General features: G+C 43.0%; 1 protein-coding gene across 4 annotated transcripts in view; it reads left to right on the plus strand.

Annotated features, from left to right (window-relative positions):
* The window catches only part of PLAA (phospholipase A2 activating protein), an 84,544-nt gene that overhangs the window by 47,110 nt on the left and 24,127 nt on the right, over positions 1–13,307 (plus strand). For all 4 annotated transcript variants that reach the window (XM_077249278.1, XM_077249276.1, XM_077249275.1 and 1 more), the window contains exons 7-10: positions 3,658–3,827; positions 9,184–9,341; positions 10,082–10,301; positions 11,073–11,135. In XM_077249278.1, the coding sequence (XP_077105393.1) occupies positions 3,658–3,827; positions 9,184–9,341; positions 10,082–10,301; positions 11,073–11,135 (611 nt within the window). The remainder of the gene's footprint in view (positions 1–3,657; positions 3,828–9,183; positions 9,342–10,081; positions 10,302–11,072; positions 11,136–13,307) is intronic.

Below are 13,307 nucleotides of genomic sequence, written 5' to 3' on the forward strand. Positions count from 1 at the left end.
ACCAGCGCGTCCCCCAGCCTCTGCTTCCTGACACTGACTGAGCGCCGGCCCTAAACTGAAAGTGAAAGCACAGCGGTGACGTCACCGCTGTGCTGTTAGGGCCGGAGCTCAGTCAGTGTCAGGAAGCAGAGGCTGGGGGACGCGCAGGTGAGCATGTGCTGTTTGTTTTTTTAACTTTTACGCTGGTAACCAGGGTAAACATCGGGTAACTAAGCGCGGCCCTGCGCTTAGCAACCCGATGCTTACCCTGGTTACCCGGGGACCTCGGCATCGTTGGTCGCTGGAGAGCGGTCTGTGTGACAGCTCTCCAGCGACCAAACAGCGACGCTGCAGCGATCGGCATCGCTGTCGCTATCGCTGCAGCGTCGCTTAATGTGACGGTACCTTTATATAGACAGGTGTGTGCCTTTCCAAATCAAGTCTTATCAGTTTAATTAAACACAGCTGGACAATGAAGGAGTAGAACCATCTCGAGGAGGATCACAAGATAATGGACTGCATGTGACTTAAATATGAGTGTCTGAGCAAAGGGTCTGAATACTTATGACCATGTGATATTTCATTTTTTCTTGTTTAATAAATTTGCAAAAATTTCTACATTTCAGTTTTTTTTCAGTCAAGATGGGGTGCAGAGTGTATATTAATGAGAAAAAAATGAACTTTTTTGAATTTACCCAATAGCTGCAATGAAACAGAGTGAAACATTTAAAGAGGTCTGATTACTTTCTGTGCCAACTGTATATACAGTTGTGAAAAAGTGTTTCCCCCTTCCTGATTTTCTATTCTTGTGCATGTTTGTCACACTTAAGGCCATGTGCACACGTTCAGTATTTTTCGCGTTTTTTTCGCGTTTTTTCGCTATAAAAACGTGATAAAAACGCGAAAAAAACGCTAACATATGCCTCCCATTATTTTCAGTGTATTCTGCATTTTTTGTGCAAATGTAGCCTTTTTTTCCGCGAAAAAATCGCATCGCGGAAAAAAAAGCAACATGTTCATTAAAATGCGGAATTGCAGGGGATTCCGCACACCTGGAAGTGCATTGATCTGCTTACTTCCCGCATGGGGCTGTGCACACCATGTGGGAAGTAAGCAGATTATGTGCGGTTGGTACCCAGGGTGGAGGAGAGGAGACTCTCCTCCACGGACTGGGCACCATATAATTGGTCCAAAAAAAAGAATTAAAATAAAAAATAGTCCTATACTCACCTTCGATGTCTTCCCGCCTCTCCGCTGCATGCTGCCGCTTCGGTTTCTATAGCTGGTGTGCGGTGAAGGACCTGCGATGACGTCACGGTCTTGTGATTGGTCGAGACCGGTCATGTGACCGCGACGTCATGGAAGGTCCTGAACCACACCGGCATCTATAGGAACGGACGCCTGCAGGTGAGTATAACCATTTTTTTTATTTTTTTTATTATTTTTAAACAGTCTATCTTTTACTATAGATGCTGCATAAGCAGCATCTATTATAAAAAGTTGGTCACACTTGTCAAACGCTATGTTTGACAAGTGTGACCAACCTGTCAGTCAGTTTTCCAAGCGATGCTACAGATCGCTTGGAAAACTTTAGCATTCTGCAAGCTAATTACGCTTGCAGAATGCTAAAAAAAGCGAAAAAAACGGAAAAAAAACCGCAAAAAAAAAAATGCGGATTTCTTGCCGAAAATTTCCGGTTTTCTTCAGGAAATTTCTGCAAGAAATCCGGACGTGTGCACATACCCTAAATATTTCAGATCAGCAAACAAATGTATATATTAGACAAAGATAACACAAGTAAACACAAAATGCAGTGTTTAAATTAAGATCTTTATTATTAAGGGTAAAAGAAATTCAAACCTACGGGCCCTGTGTGAAAAAGTGATTACCCCTAAAACCTAATTACTGGTAGGACCACCCTTAGCACCAACAACTGCAATCAAGCGTTTGCGATAACTGGCAATGAATCTTTTACAATACTCTGGAGGAATTTTGGCCCACTTATCTTTGCAGAATTGTTGTAATTCAGCCACACTGGAGCGTTTCCAAGCATGAACCACCTTTTTAAGGTCATCCCAGAGCATCTCAATCTGATTAAGGTCAGGACATTGACTAGGCCACGCCAAATTCTTAATTTTGTTTTTCTTAAGCCATTCAGAGGTGGACTTGCTGGTGTGCTTTGGTTCATTGTCCTGCTGCATAGCCTAAGTGGTGTGCTTCAGCTTGTGGTCATGAACAGATGGCTGGACCATCTCCTTCAGGATTTTTTGGTAAACAGCAGAATTCATAGTTCCATTGACCACAGCAAGGCTTCCAGGTCCTGAAGCAGCAAAACCGTCCCAGATCGTCACACTGCCACCACCATATGTTACTGTTGGTATGAGGTTCCTTTTCTGAAATGCTGTGTTACTTCTACAGCAGATGTAATGGGACATACACCTTCCAAAAAATTTACGGTAGCTTTTGTCTCAGTCCGCAGAGTATTCTCCCAAAAGTCTTGGGGATAATCAAGATGTTTTCTGGCAAAACTGAGACGAGCCTTTATGTTCTTATTGCTCAGCAGTGGTTTCCGTCTTGGAACTCTGCCATGCAGGCCATTTTTGCCCAGTCTCTTTCTTATGGTGGAGACATGAACACTGACTTTAACAGAGGCAAGTGTGAGGCCTACAGTTCCTTGTATGTTGTTGTGGGGTCTTTTGTGACCTCTTGGATGAGTTGTCGCTGCCCTCCTGGGGTAATTTTGGTCAGCATGGATAATGGCTCTCATTGTGGCTCGCTGGAGTCCCAAAGCTTTAGAAATGGCTTTATAACCTTTTCCAGACTGATAGAGCTCAATTACTTGTTCTCATTTGTTCCAGAATTTCTTTGAATTGCAGCATGATGTCTAGCTTTCGTGGATCTTTTGGTCTACTTCATTTTGTCAAGCAGGTCCTATTTAAGTGATTTCTTGATTGAGAACGGGTTTGGAAGTAATCAGGCCTGCGTGTGGCTAGGGAATTTGAACTCTGCTTCCCAAACATGTGATAAACCACAATTAATTAATGTTTTGAGGGGAGGCAATTACTTTTTCACTCAGAGAGCTGTAGGTTTGCATTTCTTTTTCCTTTAATACTAAAGACCTTCATTTAAAAACTGCATTTTGTGTTACTTGTGTTATCTTTGTCTAATACTTAAATTTGTTTGGTGATCGGAAACATTTAAGTGTGACAAACATGCAGAGGAATAGGAAATCCAAAAGGGGGGAAACTCTTTTTCACACAACTGTATGTCTGTCAGGCCCTGCGTCAGGAGATACCTAAACTGCATTAAGGGAAAGGCAAAATGTTCATGCAGGTTTCACAATGAATACTTTTGCAGATGCTGGCAGTAATAAATCATTTAGCATATTGGTAAGGGTGGAAGTCTGACTATCCCTTATAGGGACATATGGTTACGCCGCTCCCCTCCGCTTCACAGTCACATTGGGGGCCTTTGAACCCCAACCCACGTCAGCAAGTACTCATTTATCTCATGTAGTGTTGCTGTAATTTGGAATACATTTGCTAACACTCTACTACAGCATGTGCCTGTCTAAATGATTTCGGGAATATTACACTACCACTATAATGATACAGTATCAGGTAAGCAGCAGGGTTTTTGCTTGTGACTTCTAAGTATGTTGTGTCTGCATTATGTTAGTGATGGAGTTATCCGGGTGTTCACAAAGTCCCAGGATCGCATGGCCAGCGCTGAGGAAATCCAGGCATTTGAAGATGAACTGTCCCATGCAGTTATTGATCCTAAAACGGGCGACCTGGGAGACATCAAAATAGAGGAACTTCCAGGAAAAGAACATCTTAGTGAACCCGGTAAGAGTGTATAAAGCCTTAGGTACAGCATTTATCACATATTTTGTGGCATCACTATCAACATTTGTTTTTTTACAAATGGCCAAAAACACTTAAAACATAGCAAAAAGCACTGTTAGGTGTGACAGTAAGCATTTCATGTTGCATTAAAATTAGAAATAAATACTTACCTTGCCTCTTTTTGCACAGCACTAGAATCTGCAACCTGATTTTTGAAACAATGTCAGCTCTTGCTTTTAATGTTGACCATGCAGGGTAAGGCCATGTTCACACTTCGCGGTTTTTACCGCGGATCCGCGGCGATTTGCATGCTGCGGGTCCGCAGCAGTTTCCATAGCGTTTACATTAACATGTAAACCCTATGGAAACCGCAAACCGCAGTGCACATGCTGCGGGAAAAAACGCGCAGAAACGCAGCGGTTTACAACCCGCAGCATGTCACTTCTTTGTGCAGAATCGCAGCGATTCTGCACCCATAGGAATGCATTGATCCGCTAACTTCCCGCATGGGGCTGTGCCCACGATGCGGGAAGTAAGCGGATAATGTGCGGTTGCTACCCGGGGTGGAGGAGAGGAGACTCTCCTCCAGGCCCTGGGAAGCATAAATAGTGTAAAAAAAAAAAGAATTAAAATAAAAAATTATGTTATACTCACCTCTCAGCGCTGCACACGGCCGTCCGGTCTGGTTATGTGCGAGCAGGGCCTGCGGTGATGTCGCGGTCACATGACCGTGATGACGCCGCGGTCACATGACCGTGACGTCACGAAGGTCCTTCTTGCACAGCATCTTTGGAACCGGAGCGCCGCGTGCAGCGCCGAGGAGATCCGGACATCAGAGGGTGAGTATAACCAATTTTTATTATTTTTACCATTACTATTGATGCTGCATATTGCTGCATATGCAGCATCAATAGTATAGGAGTAATCCCGCAGCGGAAACCGCAAAACAAACTGCGATAAATCTGCAGGGATAACCGCAGCAGTTTTGCCCTGCAGATTTATCAATTCCGCTGCGGGAGAACCCGCAGAGGTCACCCGCAAAGTGTGCACATAGCCTAAGGCTTGCTCACTCCTGAGCATGTACAAAAGAAATTCCATATACATAGGGCCTGTACACTGTGCCCCATGGGCCTGTAAAGAGTGTATAGTGCCAATGAGTATACATACAGTGTGCCTCCTGGGCCTGTAAAATATATATTGTGCTCATAAATATACACTGTGGCTTCTGGGCCTGTAATCAATATATAGTGCCTACAAATATGCACTGTATCCCATGGGCCTGTAAATATACATACACTACTGTTCCAAAGTTTAGGGTCACCCAGACAATTTTGTGTTTTCCATGAAAACTCATACTTTTATTAATCAAATGAGTTGCCAAATGAATTGAAAATCTAGTCCAGATGACATTGACAAGGTTCGAAAAAAAGATTTTGGTTTGAAATAATAATTATCTCCTTCAAACTTTGCTTTCGTCATAGAATGCTCTCTTTGCAGCAATTACAGCATTGCAGACATTTGGCATTCTAGCAGTTAATTTGCTGAGATAATCTGGAGAAATTTCACCCCATGCTTCCAGAAGCCCCTCCCACAATTTGGTTTGGCTTGATGGGCACTTTTTGCGTACCATACGGTCAAGCTGCTCCCACAACAGCTCAATGGGGTTTAGACTGGTGACAGTGCTGGCCACTCCATTACAGATAGAATACCAGCTGCCTGCTTCTTCCCAAAATAGTTCTTGCATAATTTGGAGGTGTGCTTTGGGTCATTGTCCTGTTGTAGAATGAAATTGGCTCCAATCAAGCGCTGTCCACAGGGTATGGCATGGCGCTGCAAAATGGAGTGATAGCCTTCCTTATTCAAAATCCCTTTTACCTTGTACAAATTTCCCACTTTACCAGCACCAAACCAACCCCAGACCATCACATTACCTCCACCATGCTTGACAGATGGCGTCAGGCACCTTCCAGCATCTTTTCAATTGTTCTGCATCTCTCAAATGTTCTTCTGTGTGATCCAAACACCTAAAACTTGGATTCGTCTATTCATAACACTTTTTTTCAATCTTCCTCTGTCCAATGTCTGTGTTCTTTTTCCCATATTAATCTTTTCCTTTTACTAGCCAGTCTCAGATATGGCTTTTTCTTTGCCATTCTGCCCTGAAGGTCAGCATCCCGGAGTCGCCTCTTCACTGTAGACGTTGACACTGGCAGTTGAAGACCTGTGAGGCGTCGATTTCTCAAACTACAGAATCTAATGTACTTGTCTTGTTGCTCAGTTGTGCAGCGGGACCTCCCACCGTTGTAGGAAATCTTCAGTTTCTTGGCAACTTCTCGCATGGAATAGCCTTCATTTCTAAGAACAAGAATAGACTGTCGAGTTTCACATGAAAGTTCTTTTTTTTTTTCTGGCCATTTTGACAGTTTAATGGAACCAACAAATGTAATGCTCCAGGTTCTCAACTAGCTCAAAGGAAGGTCAGGTTTATAGCTTCTCTAATCAGCCAAACTGTTTTCAGCTGTGCTACCATACTTGCAAAAGGGTATTCTAACCAGCCACTAGCCTTCTTACACAGTTAGCAAGCGGTGTGAAACGACCTAACAATTGATCGGTCACCAGACAGCAAGACACACCAGGGAAACTTTAACAACTGTGGGCCCTGTCGGTAGGGAACGGGGGAATGGACACCTCCGACACTCACCTGAGGATGTGCCCTGATCTTGTTACTGTCCCTATACAGGTTCTTTCACCCCGTTGCCGACCAGGATACCTAGTCCCTCACTTTCCCTGCTCTAATCCCTAAGTAGGGAACTGGCAGGTGAGAGCACTGGTCCCTCCGCTGTACTAATGCAACAAGGGGTAAGGAACGACAGACACCAAAAGGGACTGGGTATTAAAAACTCCACACTTAGCTTATTGCCGCAAAGCACCGCACAGCAAGAAAACGACACCAGGAAAACCGAACTCAGCTGTAGAACCACCGCTCCCAGAAAGCTTCTCTCAGCTAGGTCGCTGCAGAATGAACTAACACCGACAGTCAGCTGATGCACCAGGTGACCTCTTAAAGGATGATGGGAGTGGTCACCACCCACATCAGCTGACCCAGCAGCAATGCAATACACCAGCAGGCCACCGGGGAAACTGCATTAACCCCTGATGACCTGAAAGGAAGGAAACCAGATCGGCCACAAATCCAAAAATGGATCGTGACAGTACCATAAGAACAGTGGAGTGATGGTTGTTGAAATGGGCCTCTATACACCTATGAAGATATTGCATTACAAACCAGATGTTTGCAGCTAGAATAGTCATTTACCACATTAACAATGTATAGCAATGTTCCCCAAGTCCGGTCCTCAAGAGCCACCAACAGGTCATGCTTTCAGGATTTCCTTAGTATTGCACAGGTGATAATTGCATCACCTGGACATGCAAGCATTCAATGACCTGGGCAATACTAAGGAAATCCTCAAAACATGACCTGTTGGTGGCTCCTGAGGACCGGAGTTGGGGAATACTTATGTATAGAGTGTATTTCTGAATCATTTAATGTTAGCTTCATTGGAAAAAAACTGTGCATTTCTTTCAAAAATAAGGAAATTTCTAAGTGACCCTAAACTTTGGTACGGTTGTGTATATGCAGTTTATCGCTTCTTATAACCACCAACAAGCTTCTTGCACCTCTCAACTGGAATTTTGGACCAATCTTCTTTTGCAAACTGCTCCAAGTCTCTCATATTTGAAGGATTTCTTCTAACAGCAGAAATCTTCACAGGTGATCAATGGGATTTAGATCCTGACTCATTGCTGGCCACTTTCAATTCTAGGTGCTTCTTGAAGTATGTTTGGGGTCATTGTGCTGCTGGAAGACCCATAGCCTACGACGCAAACCTAGCTTTCTGACACTGGGCACTACATTGCAATCCAAAATCCATTGGTAAGCTTCAGATTACATGATGCTTTGCACACAGTCAAGGCACCCAGAGCCAGAGGCAGCAAAACAACCCCCAAACATCTTTGAACCTCCACCATTTATGACTGTAGGTACTGTGTTCTTTTCTGTATTAGGCTTCATTCCGTTTTTGGTAAACAGTAGAATGATGTGCTTTATCAAAAAAGCTCTATCTTGGTCATTTCTGAACTCAAGACGCTTTCCCAGAAGGATTTTGGTTTACTCACGTACATTTGGCAAACTGCAGTCTAGCTTTCTTATGTCTCTGTGTCAGCAGTGGGGTCCTCCTGGACCTCTTGCCATAGCGTTATAATTCATTCAGATGTCGACGGATAGTTCGCGCTGACACTGATGCCCCCTTAGCCTGCAGGACAGCTTGAATTTCTTTGGAACTTTATTGGGGCTGGTTATCCACTTTCCGGACTATCATGCATTGCAAGCTTTCATCAATTTTTATCTGCCATCCACATCCAGGGAGATCAGCTACATTGCCATGGGTTGTAAATTTCTTGATTATGTTGCGCACCGTGGACAAAAGGAATATCAAGATCTCTGCAGATGGACTTGTAACCTTGAGATTTTTGACACTTTTCAACAATTTTGGTTCTCAAGTAATCGGATAGTTTTCTTCTCGTTCTGTTGTCCATGCTTAGTGTGACACACAGACACGCAATGCAAAGATTGAGTCAACTTCTCCCGTTTTTATCTGGTTTCAGGTGTAATATTCCCACACCTGTTACTTGCCACAGGAGAGTTTGAATGAGCATCACATGCTAGAAACAAAGGTGTTTACCCACAATTTTGGAAAGGTGCCAACAATTTTGTCCTTCCCATTTTTGGAATTTTGTGTGAAATTATGTCCAATTTGCTTTTTCAAGCAAAAACGTGTAATTGCAATAATTTTCTGGGTGAAATACTTCATTTTATGGAACAAATTCAAGGGGGCCAACACTTTCGGCCACGACTATATCTACACATATACACAAACACTTTCTATTTAATTACCTACACGCTTTAAGACGTAGAGACAGTTGAGTGTATTAGTCGCCCTGCAGGAAGCTTTTACTGCCATGTTCCCATCAAGTTGATCAGCGTTTTACACAATTCTCCTGCATTGGCGATGGGGCCGGTTTGCATAAATGGGATAGATAGAATAAATTTCTGCTTTTGTTGTGAATTTTCTGCTGTGAGCTTTGTGCGGTTCATATAACACTATGCAGCAATGTGGTGTTTTTCTCGTTCTTGGCACCTGCAGACCAGACCTGGTCATATGCCCGTGCACTGTGAGGATGCATATATTTTTCTAAAAATTCTGTATTCTCACATGGGATATAGGATTTATTACAGGTAGTGATGTGAAAGAAATGATGACGAGCTTTGAACCCATTTCTGTCACGCTTTCAGGCACAAAGGAAGGACAGACTCGCCTGGTGAATGTAGATGGCAAAGTCGAAGCCTACCAGTGGAGTGTTAGAGAAGGACGCTGGCTCAAGATCGGGGATGTGGTTGGCTCTTCTGGAGCCACTCAGCAAACTTCTGGAAAAGTTCTGTACGAAGGAAAAGTAGGTAGACCTGATTTACTGCTCTGTTACATAAAGTCAAATGATCTTCCGGTATGTAATGGATTCATCTGAGTAAGGCTGAGTTCACACAAGTGTATACAAAAATCGGCCAATTCAACAAGCATGGCATCGCTATGACATTCATATACTTCAGCAGGTATTAAAACTTACAAGGACATATCCAGCTTCCCGTGTTATTAACTTCAATTCATTTGTAAAAATCAGATGCTATACGGGTGATCCATATGGGTTCCGATTTGTTTTGGGGGGGACCCATAGCCTTGTATAGTCGAGTCTCATCTGAATTATGGAAGAGACTAGTACATGCTGCCAATTTCTTCTACAGCCAGCACTTGGACCAGAAATATGGTGAACTTAGTCTCTTTAGGTAAATTAGTACTGCCTATAGATTTCTACAAAAGCAAATCTGCCCTGGCATCCTAAGCAGAGAACCATTCAGATTAATGGATGTTATGTCAGATTGATGGGAACGGACATTCTGAGCAATACTTGGAGGTTAAGCCTTAGCTCCCGGGGGAAAAAGGGGCAATCTGAAGTTATGGTTTTTTTTTATTGTACTTTCTTATAAACGGAGGGCCAATCACTGAGCACATATACTGTACGTCGCAGATATGTAATCTCCCTACACTCCTGTAGATAAGTGTTCCTTGTACATCAGTAATGTAAGGTGTCGTCTACTGTGAGATCTGAACCCCACCTGTCTCTTCCTCTCGTTCCAGGAGTATGACTACGTGTTTACAATAGACGTGAATGAAAGTGGGCCTTCCTACAAGCTGCCATTTAATGTAACCGAGGACCCCTGGCTTGTGGCACACAATTTCCTGCAGAGGAATGATCTGAATCCGATGTTCTTGGATCAAGTAGCAAAATTCATAATAGACAATACTGGTGGCCAGATTATAGCTGCTACAAATTCTGGATTTGCGGATCCGTTTACTGGTAAATATCAGTAAAATATATAACCTTGCAGATAAACACTCGTTCCAGCCTATAGTCAGTGTAGTTATTCTGGTCTCCTCCTACACAGTGCTCTGTCTTGTTGGGATTTTGTTTTTAAAGGGGTTAGCTACTACTTTTTTATTGCTGGCCTTCAATTGAATAGGGAGTGGGTCTACAGCACGTGGCCACTATAGAAGTGATGGAGCTGCAGTGTTTTGGTAGCATGTGAGAACTTCCGGCCAGAGCCTGTAACAGCTGATCGGTGGTTGTGTCAGCTGTCGCACCCCCACCGATCAGATGTGGGTATCCCAAGGATAGGTCATCAATAAGAAAAAAAAAAAGTAGTAGCCAACGTCTGAAGGCCCAGATCTAAAAGTACAGCAGACTTTTCTCTATAGAAAATGTGGGCCCCATACATTCCCTATTGTATAGACATAAATTCAATTCATAGGAATAGTCAGCTATTCTGGATAGTGAGTGATGGTCATTAATGTGTTAGTATCATTTCGAAAAACATTAAAAACACTAGTGTGGTTCTAGCCAAATATTTCTTGGACTATATATGTAGAAAAGAGATAAAATCAGAAATGGTAGAACAGTGGAGTATTGGGTTCAAGACCCAGAACACCTACCTGAAGACCACTCAAAAAATAGAAGAGAGCAGGTGGCACTTCAGTTATCTGTACAAAAAAAGTGGGAGTACATTTATTAACCTATCTCTATAGAATGTTTCGACTCCAGCAAAACTAAAATATGATTCTTCCTTTCTAGGTGGAGGTCGTTATATCCCGGGCAGTTCCTCTTCTAATCCTTCTGTTGCAGATCCATTCACAGGCAAGTGTATGATAGATGTATGGCACGGTCTAGCACCATATGTAACTAAAGAGCTTGTCCAGTGAAAACAAGTTACACAGGACAGGTGATAACTTGTGATCAAGAGGATCTGACCCCTTGGACCTGCACTAAATTAATTGGAATAAGCAGAAATGTTATACCCTTAACAAGTGGAGCAGCATGTTCGACCACTGCACATGGCTTTCCTCATCAGACCCATAGAAAATGAATAGAGTGACCCGGATGTCCGACCTGCTGTGGTAACTGGGATAAAAGTTCCCCTCTTCTGCCTGTCGATGCGAGTCCGATGAGTCGGACCCCCTGTTGATCATTAGTCATCGATCCTGTGGTTGAGTGATAATTTGTTTTAAAGGGAACCTGTCAGCAGGCTTGTGCTCAGTAACCTACAGACAGTGTCAGGTCGGCGCCGTTATACTGATTACAATGATACCTTGGGTGATGAAATCCGTCTTGTGGTTGTTGTTTAATCTTTATTTTCAGTTTTGTGTTAATGATAGGATCGTGCTCCTGGCGGCCTGTGAGGGCGGGGATGGGGGGGGTCTTCATGTGGTGCTCTGATTATTCATAATGCAGACAGGTCACTGATCTCTCACTGACCTGTCCCCTAGTTTACACAATGACTATCTGTACATACTGAAAAAATACTGCTCCCCTCATCCGACACCTGCTGCCTCTAATAACAGAGAGAGCAGGAGCGGCTGATGGTACATTCATTAGCTGGCTCTTGCGCTGTAAATACATTTTTTTTTTTAAACGGCGCGGGTTCCCTTGTATTTTTGATAACCAGCCAGCAAAACTCACAGCTGGGGGCTGCAACCCTTCAGCTTCAGCAAGGCTAGTTATCAAGAATAGAGGGGTCCCCACGCCGTATTTTTTTTTATTATTTAAATAATTAATTAAAAAAACGACTAGAAATCCGCAGGTAAAAGGCACTGCGTTTTACCTGCGGATTTACTGCAGAATTACCGCGGATTTTGTGCGGATTCCACCTGCGGTTTTACACCTGCGGATTCCTATTATGGATCAGGTGTAAACCGCTGCGGAATCCACACAAAGAATTGACATGCTGCGGAATGTAAACCGCAGCGTTTCCGCTCGTTTTTTTCCGCAGCATGGGCACTGCGGATTGTTTTTTCCATAGGTTTACGTTGTACTGTAAACGCATGGAAAGCTGCTGCGGTTCTGCAGCAAAATCCGCAACGTGTGCACATAGCCTCAAACTGGTAGATGGCCATGGATATTGCCCTCCCCCCAGTCTAAAAATAGCAGCCCAGAAAAGGTACATCTATTAGATGCGCCAATTCTGGCGTTTTACTTGGCTCTTCCCACTTGCCTTGTAGCGGTGGCAAGTGGGGCTAATATTTGGGGGTTGATGTCACCTTTGCATTGTCCAGTGACATCAAGCCTACGGGTTAGTAATGGAGAGGCGTCTATAAGACACCTATCCATTACTAATCCTATAGTTATATGGTAAATAAAGACACATTAAGAATAATGTCCTTTATTTGAAATAAAACAAAACACACTATTACTTTTTTATTTAAAAATAACAAACACCGTTATACTCACCTAACCAATATGTGAAAAAAGTTAGTAGTTCCAGCTCCTTTTAAAATTTCCAAGTCTTTATTTCTCCATTAAAAATGCAAAGTCCCTGTGCAACGTGGATGTAGTTACAGTGGATACAGAAAAACAAGCAACGCGTTTCCATCTAATATGATCGTTATCACAGCTTGAACTCACCCTCATCTGTGAGTCTTATATATATATATATATATCATTACTTCTGTTCTTACATGGTTAATTAGTCCACCTGGTGATGAACACCAAAACCGCCCCCGTTTGATTTCATTGGGCATTTGTCAGACATTTATACTGCACAATATTAAAAATATATATATGAACAACACAGTACAAAAACACAGCAATAAGATTTACAAATAGTGATACAACAGCTCATTTTAAACGTTTACCGATCTTATATGAAGACACCACGTTGTTGAATATATTAGAGGAAGGTATAAATGTTGCTTCAAGAAGGGCTCCTACTGTGGGGAATTTAGTCTCCCCAGGTTTGTTTTGTTCTGACACTAAATCTACTACATGGCTGGAAACGAAGGGCTTCTATAGGTGTGGCACAACATCGTGCAG

The sequence above is a fragment of the Ranitomeya variabilis genome, chromosome 1, assembly GCF_051348905.1.
Source record: "Ranitomeya variabilis isolate aRanVar5 chromosome 1, aRanVar5.hap1, whole genome shotgun sequence".
Classification (NCBI taxonomy): Eukaryota; Metazoa; Chordata; class Amphibia; order Anura; family Dendrobatidae; genus Ranitomeya; species Ranitomeya variabilis.